Here is a 16,926-nt window from a genome sequence, read left to right on the forward strand (position 1 = left end):
TGTTTGTGTTCATTCTCTTTGTGAGGTCCACTCTCCTTTCACTCTCTTCACCTCGATGTCGCTCACTACACCACACGAACCCACCACGCACACACACACACACACACACCACCACACCACACACACACCAACACACACCACACACCCACACCACACACACACACACCACACTTACTCACTCACTCACTCACTCACTCACTCATACCACGGGCAGACAAAGAACACTGAACCTTTTCATCAATAGGTTTGTGATGTCGTAGTGCTGGTGTAGATATATACGCATCTCTTTTGCCCGCCAATTTTGGTCAGTCGTGATGAGTGGGACTTGTAATGTGTACAAATTATATTTATTTTCCTTCTCTGTGTGACAACATTGGTGCAAGTAAATCCTTGTAGAGTGTTGTCATTTTCCCTTAAACTCTCCATATCTATCAGAGCCGGTTTGGTAGTTCAGGCCAGGTCCCATGCGAATCGCTACTGACGTCTCCCTCTCCTATTTTCTTTAGCTTTGTTGTGAAAATAACACAAAACAAAATATAAATAAATAAAAACGAACAATTAAAACCGCAAATTTTATAATAAATAACCAGTTATGTACTTCACCCCCTCTTTCTCTGTTGCCTATTCTTTTTCTCTTACTATCCACCTTACGTGGCATGATCTGGTTTCCCTGACTGTATATATCAGTCGATCCGACGATAACCGAACCGGCACCGATGGGATCCTGTCTGCAGAACCGTTCACCTTAGGATGCTGGGGAAGGAACGTACCGAAGATCGCCATAGGCCCTCAGAGCAGGTGTTAAGCCATCCCATGAGTAGTGGACCGGGCGCTCCCTGCCGTAGATCCAGTGAAGGGACAGGAACTTCACCAGCGCAGGTAACGGTCGAACCACAGGATGGCTGTGGATGGGCCGATGCTTGCATGGACTACCGCGATCCATTCCCAACATCCAGTAGCTCGTCAGCGCAAGTATCAGCCGCCCTGAGATGCCTCCCCCTGCTGGACGCCCGTAGATCCAGATGAAGATTACGAGGACGTAAAGATGAGCATACCGTCGAGAAGGACCTGGACGAGATCTGTGAGGACGTGTGGACAAGGGCCGCGCTTAGGTGGATGATTACTACGAGGAAGTCTAGATGAATCTGAAGTCAGGAGGTACCTGTGCGAGACTTCCGAGGAACTGTGGACGTCGAGGACGTACAGATTTACACCAAGTACCCAGGAAGAAGAGACGCAGGGACGAGCAGCCATGAAAGATGCCACCAGGACAACACACGCCAGAATGAGATGACCAGCCAAGTTAGGTCACCCTTGAGGCAAATCTAAGATGCCTGGAGGGCGAGGAGTGAGTAGGTGGCTGAGGAATGTACAATGTTGCAGACGAGACCAGTAACCTCACTTCGCTCCCTCCATATTTCCTCCAGCTGCTTCAGTCACTTCCGGCAGCTGGGACGGTCACTATTTATACCGAGAATGACCTAGCTTAGGACAGTTCATGCTTAGCGCCCGGCGTGGTAAGGTCGACCTAGCCCTCCCCTCCGGGCAGGTTGACCCAACACGTGACCCCCACTTTACCCATAGACATCGTCTCGTATTTTCCTTTACTGTATTAAACTCTCAGTAATAAAGAGTCACGCTGTTATACCAGTATCACTACCCCTGCGGCCATTTTCGTAGGGTTCTGTACCCGTTATATCTACGAGCAATATGGCACATACATAAGTCTATTTCTGTTACCAATAGACCACGTGGCTGTTTACCATGTGGCTCCAAGTCCAATTTGGAACCAATGACTCAGCGAGGTTGTAGATGACGATGTTATCTGTCGACAGTTCGTCGCCAGTGCTCGACGTGTCAAGGTCGTGCTCAGCGGTCACCGCGCGCGGGTCATTGCGACCCCGCGCAGCGCTTTTACCCAAGGTCATCATAGCGTGTGTCCCCTTTCCATGTGTTGTGAGTCCTACGTACGTTGACTACCTTTATTGTTCACCATTATACTCTCTGTCTGCTCTCTCTCTCTGTCTGCTCTCTCTCTCTCTGTCTGCTCTCTCTCTCTCTCTGTCTGCTCTCTCTCTCTCTGCTCTCTCTCTCTGCTCTCTCTCTCTCTCTGCCTCTCTCTCTCTCTCTGCTTCTCTCTCTCTCTCTCTCTCCTCTCTCTCTCTCTCCTCTCCTCTCTCTCTCTCTCTCCTCTCTCTCTCTCTCTCGTCTCTCTCTCCTCTCTCTCCTCTCTCTCTCTCTCTCTCTCCTCTTCTCTCTCTCTCTCTCTCTCTCTCTCTGTCTGCTCTCTCTCTCCCTCTTTCTGTGTCTGCTCTCTCCCTCTCTCCCTCCCTCCCTCTCTCTCTCTCTCTCTCTCTGTCTGCTCTCTCTTCTCTCTCTCTGTCTGCTCTCTCTTTCTCTCTCTCTGTCTGCTCTCTCTTTCTCTCTCTCTGTCTGCTCTCTCTTTCTCTCTCTCCTCTTCTCTCTCTCTCATCTCTCTCTCTCTCTCTCTCTCTCTCTCTCTCTCTCTCTCTCTCTCTCTCTCTCTCTCTTTCTCTCTTTCTTTCTCTCTTTCTCTCTCTCCTCTCTCTTTTCTCTGTCTCTCTCCTCTTTGGTTATGCTATTCTCAAAAATTTATTTCAATTTAAAGATTTAAGTTGATGCTTTATCACTACAGGTGAGGGGTTTTCTGGATGTACTGATACTTGTGCAGCAGAAACTTGATAATAAAGTGTACGTACCTGAAGGCTCAAGAGCTTCATCGTTGATTGTGGTTACGCCTTCGTGCTCACAGGCAAGTATACTTTATATGATAATATTTGTGTGAACACTCAAAGGTGCTCAGTCATTAATAAATAAATAAATAAATAAATACGTTTGTCATCAGGAACACATACAGAATCTGACTTTATTCTGGGACACAAAGGAAGAGGACGACGAGGAAGTGGTCCGTCTGCTGAAGACGCTTCCTGGCTGGGACTGGTCGGCACCCGTCTATTTTCGAGTTCATCCTGTCGCTATCTACACGAAGGTTAGCTGTCACTTGGAATCTCCACATTGCAACTTATTGCAGAAGCTTTATTCGATTTGTTGCCTTTTCCAGGTGAAGCAAAACGTGCGAAGGAAACTTCGAACCTGTATGATACTTTATTGGTTTAAGATCGTACTTGTAATGGCATGAATAATTTCGTAGATACAGGAATTGAAGAAAAATGGAAGGCTTGGGAACGAGCAGATGTGGAGTCACAAAGTGTTTGACGGATCCCTTTACAGTCTTGATACCTCGAAACTTCAGCAGATCAAGTATTTTTCTCGACATAGTAATACCATCACATAAGCACTTCACTGTCTTAAATGGCGATAATAATACAATTGATATATATATATATATATATATATATATATATATATATATATATATATATATAAAAACTATATATATATATTAATATATATATATATACATATATAATATATATATATATTATATATATAATATATATATATAATATATATATATATATATATATATTATATATAACACGTGTGATTTATCCATTATTGAAGGTTTATATAATTAAGATTATGAGGATTTATTTACATAGAAACCTGTGTGTATATATAGGACATATTATATATATGTATATATAACTAATAATACAAAAGGGCTGGATCCATCATATCAACATACTTTGGCCAATCCAAAGAAGTCCTAGAAATATAGTTTGTAGTTCCTTTAAATATTTTATATTATATAAATAGATTATAAAACACGTGTGACTTTATCTCAGTTATTGAAGGTTTTATACTTACAGAATTCCAGAGGATTTTTACATCGACACCCTCCGTGCTGATGACGGACCAACTGTCGCATCTAACTGGGAATATAACTGGACAGAAACCCAAAAGGGCCTGGAGTCCATCATATCCAACCAACCCTCTGTGGCCATCCGAAAGAGAGTCCTGGAGGAAAATGGGGTGTCAGGTCCTCCCGTTAGAAGTCGTCTCGTCGCCTGGAGTTTGCTATACAGACACGGGTTCCTGGGTAACACCTTCACCATCCCCGAGTACCGCCGTCGAGGACTAGGCACAGCGGTGACCCTTGCCATGGCAGAAACGCTCCGGCAGCTAGATATAACAGTGCGAATTATGGCCAGTCACACCAATGCTGCCTCAGTCAGTTACCACAAATCACTTGGTTTTGAAAAGCAATGTGATATAATATCTTTCATAATGTTACCAAATGGCAAAACACTACAGGACTTCATTAAATAAGACCTGGGTTTACAGGCAAGTGCTTCCCTCTTGCTTGTGTCAGTATGTTCACTGGTTAATAAAACGGAACGCAAAATGCAGAAAGTTTTATAACCAAAATGGTTACATAATTCAGTATGATTAACAAATTAGAAAAACAAAAGTGACAGTAATATTCAATCATTTGCAAGATCTTAGCTGAGTTAGACGAAAAAACAAAACAAACGTATGTAGATGATCACGGATTACAAAATTATTTAGAATGATATCGTTAAATCTGTTATATTAATGATGAACATATTGCTAATTACTAGCATTGTTTTTGGATTGTTTGTTAGTATTACTGGATTAATATATTAACTGCTTATTACCATCATTAATCATATTCATTATCTTAATTGTTAACAGTACCGCAGATAGTATAATGTAACCAACGCTGCTATTGACATTGCAGTATCGTTGATAACAGTGATACTCCCAGAGGTTTGCAGTTAATCTGAATTATAAATCCGTCTATTGCAATGCAGTGAGTCTCAATTTGCGCTACGCCGGGGAGCGACGCAGGCAATTCGTCCGGAAGGGTAATCTGTCTCAGTTTCTGATGCGTAGGGTGTACGTGTCTTGCATGTAAGATTGGTCGTTAAGATTGAGGGTAAGGATTAGGGTGTAAATGCTGGGATTTGAGTTTATGAAGGCATTGGTTGGGTAGGGAGTTTGTTAAAATCGTTTGTAAAATTTCTGATTGTCCGTTTCTATGCAGTACTTGGTAGCCTGTTCCAACCGCGTGCGATATGTGAGATGTAGATGTAGTGTTGGTGTGACATGACAGAATTTTGTTGTGTGACTTTAGTGTCCCACGTGTATGTGTTTTCGGTAAATATGCATGCTTCTTAATGTCAGTGAGACTATTTTCTGATGTTGCAAATGATTACAAGCCCCCGTGTTTGTTTTTATCTCTGGAGAAGATCCATTTAATGTTTTTTATGTGTGTTGTAAAGCCAATTTTGCGTTTGGATTTGTATGTAGTGAGTCAGGCAGCCCAAGCATTTTCATGCTCGAGCCTGTCTGTGTTGTGCTTAGTGCAAGAGTGCCCATACAGCTGTACAGTGCTATTTTAGGCACACTGGTGCATTGTGTTTAATACCTGGTGTGAAGTCATGTAGGTGTCTCCTCGAGAACCCCAGTGCTCTGTTGTGAACGATATTGTTTACATTATTGACGATGAATTATTTAAAAGATAACAACAATAACAATCACAATATAAAGACATTTTTCAAAATATTTAATGACTTCGCAACCCGGAGGTCAGTACATGTTCATTCACCCAAATACTTGCCTCACACTGTCAGCTTGTTTGTGAACAGCAGCAAAAGCTTGCCCAAGGCCTGTATGTATGATGCATGTCTTGTGTAACATGGGCAGCGCGTATAATCTTGCACCTAAAGTGTGAAATAGTGAACTTGGGTTAATTTTATTCTGGCATATGCACGTATCGGCATATATTGACCCAGTTTTCTGGTCAGAGTAACGGTTTTGAATTGGCTTGTTACATTGGAAAACAAACCCCCTACAAAAAAGGATTCACTGTTCTAGTTAGTGGGTAACGGGTAATATAATACAAAGTTTCATTTATTCATTTCCTTCAGTGAGGGAATATTAGCGAATACATTTGTGTTTCGGATTTAATGATGCTGGATCTGGGTCTAGAAGATATAGCAATGTATGATAAATAATTACAAACCATAAGCGGACAAAGAAATGGTCATGATACTAATTATAATGGCAAAATGAATATCACTTGCAATAGCAAACAAGTTTAGGACGAACAATAGATATTTTTTTTTTAGATTAAATGTGTGATTTAAAGTAAATGCAATATTCCACAACAGTTTCAATATCAGTACCTTACTCCACAAAAAATAGATGAACAAATTGATAAACAAAACCATTCTTTGTGGGAAGGACTGGCCGACATTTACGTGTTGTCTTATCTTTGAAACCTTTGCAGTTTGGCATTCCGCTGATAAGTGCTTTCAGGAAGTTGATAAAACAGGCCAACTGACATGCTGTGACGTATATGCGATTTTTTTTTTTTTTTAATGGGCCATAGCACTGAAAAATACAGTTCATGACCTCATTGTTAGGATAATGTATTAATAAATTCAGACACTGCTGAGAAGGGACAAGGAACAGTTCATCAGGAATCTTGCTGAGGAGGTTGAAGGCCATTTCTTGGTAAATGACCTTCGCCCTGCCTACCAAGCCCTGAGAAAACTGAACCCTAAGCCCTCCTCACAGATGACTGCAGTCCGATCAGCGGATGGACGGATCATCTCAGATCATGTTGGGGTTCGTGAACGTTGGGCTGAGTATTTTGAACAGTTGTATGTGGACCGTCCAACAGTTAGCTTGGATGCAAGAGATGTCGCAGTGCTTGTGCCGGACCCACCCATCAGCGAGGAACCTCCTACCCTAACAGAGGTTAGGCTGGTGATTTCCAAGCTGAAGAGTGGGAAACTGCAGGCATATGTGATATCCCTGCTGAACTGCTAAAGGCTGGGGGTGAACCTATGGCTCGGGGCCTGCATACAGTCCTGACTGCCATTTGGCAGTCTGGTACCATTCCCCCTGACCTGCTGAGGGGCGTGGTCATCTCTCTCTGGAAGGGGAAAGGGGATCGTTGGGATTGTAGCAACTACCGTGGCATTACACTGCTCAGCATACCAGGCAAGGTTCTCGCCCACATTCTTCTGAAACGGATCCGCAACCACCTACTGAGGCATCAGAGACCGGAGCAGTCTGGATTTACTCCTGGCAAGTCCACAATAGACCGTATACTAGCGCTTCGAGTAATTGTGGAACGCCGTCGTGAGTTTGGTCGTGGGTTGCTTGCAACCTACATCGACCTCAAGAAGGCGTTTGACTCGGTGCATCGGGAATCGCTATGGGAGATCCTGAGGCTCAGGGGAATTCCGACACAGATTATTGGCCTGATAGCAAGCCTCTATACTGGTACTGAAAGTGCTGTAAAGTGTGTTGGGGGTATGTCGAACTTCTTCCCTGTTAATTCAGGGGTGAGGCAAGGTTGTGTCCTTGCACCAACACTTTTCAACACTTGTATGGACTGGATAATGGGCAGAGCTACTAGCCAAAGTCAGTGTGGAGCATCACTAGGCAATATTAAGGTCTCAGACCTTGACTTTGCCGACGATGTTGCCATCCTATCTGAGTCCTTGGAGTCTCTTGTGGCGGCTCTTGATGCATTCAGCAATGAGGCGAAGCCCCTAGGTCTAGAGGTCTCCTGGACCAAGACCAAGATTCAGGACTTTGGGGGCCTGTTAGGGGAACCCGTTCAGTCGATTCATGATTGCGGCGAGGACATTGAAGTTACAGAAAATTTTACATACCTTGGTAGCATAATCCATATCTCTGGGTTGTCAGACCAGGAAGTCAGTAGACGGATTGGTCTGGCAACAGGAGGCCAGATCATGGGGTACAGTTGGCAGGACCACGTGTCCAACCGGCGGTTACACCGTGAAACTGGCATGGGACCTGTTACTTGCATAATCCTGGAGTCTCGCCACTCAGCCTATATGGCCAACCTAGCTCGCTTCCCTCATGGGGACGACCCTGCCCATCGGTTGTCTCTCTGCGAGACAACCCGGGGTTTGGAAGGGGGACCTGTGGGGACGACCTAGGAGATCATGGCTTGGGCAGCTCGACGAGACCTGTCGCGAGAATTAGAGATGGGCCGTGTGCCTGCCTGGAGACTCGCCTCGAGGGATCCTCGTGGCTGGAAGCGAAGGGTGGATGCGGCCATGCGCCCCCGTCGGTGTTAGCCCCTTGATGATAATGATGAAATTCAGACAGGGCTGCCGACATGAGGCAAATAATGATATTCTTACTGCAATTTGGATATTACTTAAATCATTAATTAAATCTAAGCACAATAAAAGTAATTACATAATGATTGTAATCGTATTGCACGCGACAACAGTAATATGAATTATGTTCATAATGATCTTAATAAACATGATAATCATAATGATATTGATAATTATTACATTAATAATAATAATAATGATAATGATAATGATGAGAACCTTACAATAGGTGGAAGAAAATAATAAAGGACAATAATAATGATGATAATAATAGTAATGACAATAGTAACAGTAATCAAAATGATAATCATAATAATAATGACAATCTTAAAAATTATAGTAATGATGAGGAGGATAAATGATAATGAGGAGGATAATAGTAACAGTAAGAGCAATAATCACAATAACAACAATAATGATAGTGATAATAAGGTTAGTAATATAAATGATAATGATAATGCTAATACTAACAATGAAAAAACACCAATAACAAGTGACAATGCTAATAGTAACAATGATGATAATAATGATTTTAATAATAATAATACTAGTAATAACAATAATTGTAATAATTTTAGTAATACTAATACCTACTGGTAATGATACGAACTATGATTATTATTATTATTATTATTATTATTATTATCATTAATATTATTATTATCATTATCATTGTTATCATTATTATTATTATTATTATTATTATTATTATTATTATTATTGTTATTATTATTATTATTATTATTATTAATATTATTATTATTATTATTATTATTATTATTATTATTATTATTAATATTATTATTATTATTATCATTATTATTATTATCATTGATATTTATATTGACGATGATGATATTTATAATAATAACAGTGATAATAATAATAATAATAATATAGTAATAGTAATAATAATAATAATGGTAATATAATAACTATATTGATAGTTATGACAATGATAATGATAATAATTATGATACGTTGATAATGAGAGATTACTAATAATATTGAAATGTTACCGCAAAAAGATGTAACGATAAAAGCAATGGTTTCAGTAAAGATGATGATGGTAATAGTAACAGCAAAAACTGATATTGCCATTTACTTTCTCTATATATGGTGAAAAAATGTACATGGTTGTCCTTGGAAATAGTGACAAGTGCGTAAAAGTTGTCGTACTTTGAATTTATTATTGTTGAACCGAGAGTTTTCATCATCCAGAACAACATAAACAGAGGTAGCGAGAAAAGAGTATTATGAACAGGGAAGTACGACAGAGAATATGACAAATAAGATAAGATAAGAACACACACACACAAAAAAAAGAACCAGGAGATAAAGACTAGACAGAGCTTGACGTCACAACCAGAGACCCGTCATGAACGTGTCGAAAGTTCGAGGAATTTGCGATGTGAGTCGAATTTTCCTTTTTATTTTTCAGCTTGTCCTTTGACAACCGCTCTGGAGGTTGTTTTCAGGAAGAGCAGCACACTGGGCGATATTACAGTGGTTGTGAATGGAGTTTCTAATGTGATAATGTGTTAAAATAGTGGTGTGGGCGAGCGAAGCAGAAAGAAAGAGGAGGACTGAGTGAGCTTTCCTTATATTTTGTTATTTGGGTGATTTTATCTTGTTATTTTCAGTTTTTGTGTTGCCTCGTAAATTTTTGTGTGATTTTTGTAGTATCACTCAGCCATCCAAACTTGCAGTTATTATTTCTTGTTTCAATTATTCAACGTAAAATATGCTCAGGGCTATTCCATCACAAGTGGCATAAGTATGGAAATTGTTAAAAAGTGACAGTACTCCTCTGAGGCTGAGTCCCTTTTATTCCTACCACCCCTGGCAGGAATAAAAGATATCCCCGTGTGAACCAAAAACTTCCTAACCCAGGGTTCTTTCCCCCAAGACCCCACCTGCATTTCCCCTATTGGGCTTCTCGGACTCCACCCAATTCCTGTGGACCTCTGTTAAATTTTGTTTGAGGCCTGACTCAGTGAATATTCATTATACAGATGTTCAGATACACAGAAATGATGCACATCTATTAGTTGCAAATGCATATCTGAATGAATAGATAAATGTATATCTATCAGGTACACATGTATGAATATTAATTGGGTCAAGCTCCCACAGTTTTAACAAGGTGGCTATTACTATTCATTATATACTACAGTATTCTGTGTTGCAGAATCTCTCCTCTCTCCTTATTAAAATTATTTTGTATATAATTGATATATTATAATAATATAAAATATATATTATATATATAATTTTTTAAATATATTTTAAATATTTAAAATATTTATAATATATTATATATTTTATATATCTAAATATATATATATATATAAATATAAAATATGTGTATATATAATAATATATATATACTATATAATATATATAATATATATATAATATAATACTTAATATATTATATTCAATTAATATATAATAATTTATATTCAATTTTATATATATATATACAATATTATATATATATATATATATAATAATATATAAATATATTAAATATATAATATATAAATATCATATATATATATATCTATATTATATATATATATTATTATTATTAATATATTTGTATTATATATATATATATATATATATATATTCTATATATATATTATATATATTATATATATATATATATATGGATATATATATAAATATATGGATATGTATATGTATATGTATATGTATCTTCTTCTTTTAACGGTAGGTTCATGTCTGAGCCGCCGTGGTCACAGCATGACACTTAATTATAGTTTTTCATGTTGTGATGCTCTTGGAGTGAGTACGTGGTAGGGTCCCCAGTTCCTTTCCACAGAGAGTGCCGGTGGTACCTTTTTAGGTAATCATTCTCTCTATTTATCTGGGCTTGGGACCAGCACTTGACTTGGGCTGGCTTGGCCACCCAGTGGCTAGGTAGGCAATCAAGGTGAAGTTCTTTGCCCAAGTGAAGTTCCTTGCCCAAGGGAACAATGCAGCGGTCGGTGACTCGAACCCTCGAATTCAGATTGCCGTCGTGACAGCCTTGAGTCCGACACTCTAACCATTCGGCCACCGCGGCCTTATGTATATGTATATGTATATGTATATGTATATTTATATGTATATGTATATGTATATGTATATGTATTATATATATTATATATATATATATATATATACTATATATATAATATTATATATATATATATATATATATATATATATATATTATATATAAATATGTGTGTATATATATATAAACAAGGTGATGTGAAGCGATAGTGTGGTAGGATAGATAGTGTTAAGTGCTTGCATGCCTTCTCGCTTGCAGCTTCCACCACAGGCTAGCCCAGTCCCCCCCCCCCCCAAAAAAAGGGGAGCAGCTTTTGGTAAAGTTTTCCCCAAATGCCAGGTCATAGCCCCCCACCATCAAGACTTCTGCAGTGCCCCCCTCAGGGCCCAAACCCAGGGTAACTGGGCACCTTTTTGGTCCCGGGCCCTAAACTTTGGGGGACCCTCGGAGCAGAAAAAAAGGCCCCAGAGGTAGAGGCTAGGCCCCCCAGCGTTTGGGGACACGTTTTTGGCTCATTTCCCCAATTCATCCCCCCTAACCCCCCTTTGGGATAATGGGGTGCCCTCAGGGGAGAGGGCCTTGTCAGCCCCTCCTCCCCCCCGGGAAAGACCCACGGGGAAAGTTTTGAAGTAAATGGATAGGGCGGGGGGGGAGAAGTTTTGGGCCCTCCCACCCACCCAAAGAAAGGGGGCTGTGGGTCCCGTTTGGGAGGGCAAATGTTGGGGCACGGGAAATTGGAAGGGAGAGTTATTTGGTCCCACCTGCGCCTGGCGGGGGCCCCAAAACCCAAAAAGGGAAGCTTTTGTGGGGAAAAAGCATCGGGAACCCAAAAACAGGTGGATGGGCCACCCCCACACCCGCCGACCCCCTTTTTTTTGGGGCCCGGCTTTCCCCCGGGGGCGGCAGAAGGTGGCTTTCACCCAGAGTGCCCAACCGAGGTTTAAACCCCTCAGGCGTGCCTTCCAGATGGGATTTGGAAACCCCCCGGGTCCTTCCGGCAGGATGAGGGGGTCCCTCTGCAAATTGCGGGGAATTTAAAGGGACTGGGAGTTGAGGGGGCTGCCCTCTCAGAGGTGAGAAGAGGGGGGGTTTAGCGGCAAGATAAAGCATGGGTGGGTACACCTATTTCCCCTTCCAGGGGTACCCATAGCCATCCCAAAGGGGACTTAACCCATCGAAATTTTGAGTTAAAACCCCGGTTAATGAGCATTTATGGCTTTTGAGTCTGAAGCAGGGTTTTTGGCTTCAGGCCCCCTCTTATGCTGAAAAGTCCTACCGATGGAATGAAAAACTGATTTAAAAAGATGGGGTTTTTACTCCAAAACCCCCAATTGTGGCAGAAAATTTTCCCCCTGGGGGAGATTTTTCGCATTGTCGGGTGACTTTAATGCGGTATCCGGCTGGCCCGAGCTGGCTATGAAAATGTTTTGTCGGCCCCATGGTGGGGAAAGCCATGGGGGTTTTTTTTTTTTTTTTTGTTTAAGGCCCCAAAAAAATTAGAATCTCGGGCTCCGGGTTCACGTTAAAACCCTGCATTTCTGGACATGGTACGGGCGATACGGTACGGGGGCCCAAGGAGATTAAACCACATTTGTTAGCACGCGATGGAGGATCCCCCCAAAGAGCTGTAGGGGTTTACCGGAGTCCCAAGTTCTGAGGCCCCTCCCCATAGGGGGTTTGGCTCCCTTTTGGGGCCCATTTTAAAAACCCCCCGCCCCTTTTAGGGCCATTTCCAAAGGGTTTTCATTTGGGCCCGGGACTAAGGGAGAGGGAAAAGGGGGTTAAACCAGGCAGTCTTGCCCAATTCACAGAACTCGACAACCTGATGGACCCAGTTGCTCTATGGGGGGCCTTTCAAGCAGAAACATTTGAAGCAGCCCCGGGGGCCATTGGAATACACCTGAGGGGTCAAGGGGGGGAAAAGGAAATCCCACCCCCCCTGGAGACTTTAAAGGGGCCCACTAAAACCCCTAAGCCCCCCTACAGATGACTGCAGTCATTTACAACATAAACAAAAATTACGTTTTTTGAAATTATTTTTTAAAACCCTTTTCCCTTTTGGGCATTCCGCAGATAAGTGTTTCAGGAAGTTGTTTAAAACAGGCCAACTGACATGCTGTGACGAAATTTGCGTTTTTTTTTTTTTTTTTTAATGGGCCATAGCATGAAAAATACATTTCTTTGACCCATTGTTAGGAAAAATGTATTAATAAATTCAGACACGCTGAAAAAAAGGGGAAAAGGGAAACAGTTCAATCAGGAATTTTGCTGAGGGGGTTGAAGGCCATTTTTTTGGGGTAAATGCCTTCGCCCCTTCCCTTTACCAACCCCTTTGAAAAAAATGAACCCAAAAGCCCTCCTCACAGAGGATTCCCGCCCGGATCAGCGGAGGGAAATGATATTTTAAGATAATGTTGGGGTTCGTAAAACTTTGGGGTGAGTTTTTTTGAAAAAGGTTGAAACCAGGTGGACCTTTCCAACAGTTAGTTTGGTTTGCAAGAGAGGGGCCAGGTGTTTGGGGGCCGGACCCCCCCATCAGCGGGGAAAACCTCCTACCCCTAACAGGGGTTTTGGATGGTGATTTCCAAAATGATGGGGGGGGAAAACTGGGGAATATGGATATCCCTGCAAAACGGCTAAAAGTAGGGGGGGAAACCTAGGGGTCGGGGGAAATTCCGACACAGATTTTTGGGGCCAATACCCAAACCTTTATATTTGGTACGGAAAGTGCTGAAAGGTGTGTTGGGGGTCGGGTTGAATTTTTCCCCTGTTAATGCAGGGGTGGGGCCCAAGGTTTGTGCCCTTGAACCCCCAAACACTTTTTTTCCCCTTTTAAGGGAAATGGTAATGGGCAGGTACTACCCCAAAGTCAGATGGAGCAACATAGCCAATATCAAGGTCTCAGACCTTTACTTTGCCGACGGTTGCTATCCTATCCCGAGTCCTTGGGGGTCATTGTGGGGGGTTTGAGCATTAAAAAATGAGGGGGAAAACCCTTTGGCCTAGAGGTCTCTTGGACCCCAAAACCCAAAATTCAGGACTTTGGGGGGCCCGTTTGGGGGAAAAAGGTTTAGTCGATCTTGTTGCGGGCCCGAGGGCGTTTAAGTTTCAGGAAAATTTTACCAAACCTTGGTTGGGTAGTCCATAAACTCGGGTGGGCAGACCTAGAAGTCAAAGACGGGTTGGTCTGGCAAAAGGAGCCATGAACCTATCAAAAAAGAGCATTTAGAGTCTGGTTTCCTATTTCAGAAGAACCAAAACTGGTGTCTTCAAGGGCCCTTTATTACTGCCAGTTTTGCTTTTTTGGAAAAGCCCAAACCTGGATTTCTTTTCCCGTGTTTTGGAGTCCGTCTTTATGCCCTTTTTAACCAAATCCCCCCACCGGGTCAGGGGTTGGCAGGACCCAGTTACCCCCGTGAGGGCTGGCATGGGACCTTTTTACTTTCATAATCTAGGACCCCAACTCAAGCTATATAGGCACTTAGCCCCAATTCCTGTGGGACCTGCCCATCAGGGGGTCTCTCAGTTTGGGGGGACCAAACCCTGGGTGGAGGGGACCGTGGGACAACCCCGGAGATTTTGGGTTGGGCAGCTGACGAGACCTGGGCACGAGGAAATTTGAAATGGGCCGGTGCCTGCCTGGAGGGGAACCTCGAGAGATCCTTGTAGTAGCAAAGTGCCCCCCTCGGGTTATACCCCTTTATGATGATGAATTTTTATATATATATATATAAAATATTATAATATATTTTTTTTATATAATATATATATTTATATATTTTATATATGTAAAATATTTTATATTTTATTCATATGTGTATATATAAATTATTTTTTTTTTTTTCTTATTGGGATTTTTATTTCATAAATTAAAATATTATATAAAAATATAAATAAAAGATAATTTTAATATATATGATATAATTACACACATTATATTTTTTAGGGAAAAATTATTTTAAAATATATAAAATTAATTAAATTTTTTTATAAAATATTTATATATTTTAAAATTTTTTATAGTATATAATTTATAATATAATTTTTAAAAATTTTAAATATATATACAAACAATATATTTAAAATATATATCAATATTAATTTATATTATATATTAGATATATAATATATAAAAAATTTTGTATAAAATATATATTATTATTTTGTATATAGTAAATACAAAAAATATAGGGGTATATATAAATATATAATTTATATTTTAAAATATATTTTTAAAAATTTATAGAAAAATATATATATGAAATTTTTTATATATATATATAAAATAATTTATAAAAATAAAATTTAAATATTTTTAATATTATATAAAAATTTTATAAGATATAATTTTTTAAATTTAAATAAATATATATATATATATATAATTTTTAACCCAACCCAAAATTAAAATTTATTTATTTATAATTATATATATATTTTATATATATATATATATAATGATAATATATAATATATTTAAAATTTTATATATAGGGAAAATGAATAATTATATATATTTTATATATATTATATATAATATAAAAAATATTAACAAAAATTATATATATAAATATATGTAAAAATATAAAGAAATGAGATATAATTATATTTATAGATATAAAATAGATATAATTTTAAAAGAGAGAAGAATATATAAATATAGATATAAAATTAAAATATAAGATAGAAAAATGAATATGAAAAATATAGTAAAAATATAAAAGATAAAATATATAAAATATATGATATAATTATATATTAAATAAATAAAATTAATAGAAAAAATAATTTTATTAGAAAATATATATAAATATATATATAAAATTTTATACCATAAAAAATATATATATAACCTATATATATATATATATATATAATAATAATATAAATATATATATAAAATAGAATTTTTCTTTTATATATATTTAATATATATTAAAATTTTATAAATATATATTATATAAAATAAAAATTTTAAAATATATATATATAAAATAATATATTAATATATATTTAAATATAATATATAATATATATTAAATAATATATAATATAATTATATAATATATATATATATATATAATATATATATATATTTTAAAAATATATATATATATATATAAATATAATAATATATAAAATATATATATATAATATATATATATATATTTTAATATATTTTTATAAAATATATAGATATATATATAAAATATAATTTTTATATATATAATATATAATTATATATATAATTAAAATATATTAATTTTATATATAATATATATTATATATAAAATATATATTTTTAATATATATATATTATATATATTTTAAAAAAATATAATGATTATTAAATAAAAAAAAATATAAAATTTAATAATTATATACAAATAAAAATGCATAATTTAAACAAACAACAAGTGGGAAATGAAAAAAAAAACCAAAAAATTTTAAAAAAGAGGGAATGTGAAAAAAAAAAATAAAAATGGAAATTACTGGGGGAGCTTTTTAATAAAAACAAAATAATAATTAAACCCTTAAAAAGGAAGATTGGGTCTTTGGAAGAAATCACTGTCAAAAAAAGGTTTGAAATGGAAGTGAGGTCAAGAGTGAAAAAGAAACAAATACCGGGCAGAAATTTCGAATTATCAAGGGTGGGTATAACAGCAAAAAGGTAAAACAAAACCAAAAATGGTGGCAGGTGGGTTGAAAACCAAAGAATGG

At 37.9% G+C, this 16,926-nt stretch overlaps 2 protein-coding genes across 3 annotated transcripts in view; both read left to right on the forward strand.

Annotated features, from left to right (window-relative positions):
- Positions 1-1,835: 1,835 nt before the first annotated feature.
- On the forward strand, positions 1,836-4,331 carry LOC119578003 (the record flags this gene model as incomplete). Of its 2 annotated transcripts, none has more annotated exon segments than XM_037925705.1 (5): positions 1,836-1,967; positions 2,657-2,773; positions 2,867-3,010; positions 3,173-3,282; positions 3,795-4,331. In XM_037925705.1, coding segments are annotated over 5 exon segments (963 nt in total), but the record flags the coding sequence as incomplete, so codon positions are not given.
- Positions 4,332-9,550: 5,219 nt separating this feature from the next.
- Positions 9,551-16,926, forward strand: part of LOC119577594 — a 14,495-nt gene continuing 7,119 nt past the window's right edge. The window contains exon 1 of the mRNA XM_037925172.1: positions 9,551-9,736. The gene's annotated coding sequence lies outside the window, so the exon portion shown is untranslated. The remainder of the gene's footprint in view (positions 9,737-16,926) is intronic.

The sequence above is a fragment of the Penaeus monodon genome, chromosome 10 (genome assembly GCF_015228065.2).
Source record: "Penaeus monodon isolate SGIC_2016 chromosome 10, NSTDA_Pmon_1, whole genome shotgun sequence".
Taxonomy (NCBI): Eukaryota; Metazoa; Arthropoda; class Malacostraca; order Decapoda; family Penaeidae; genus Penaeus; species Penaeus monodon.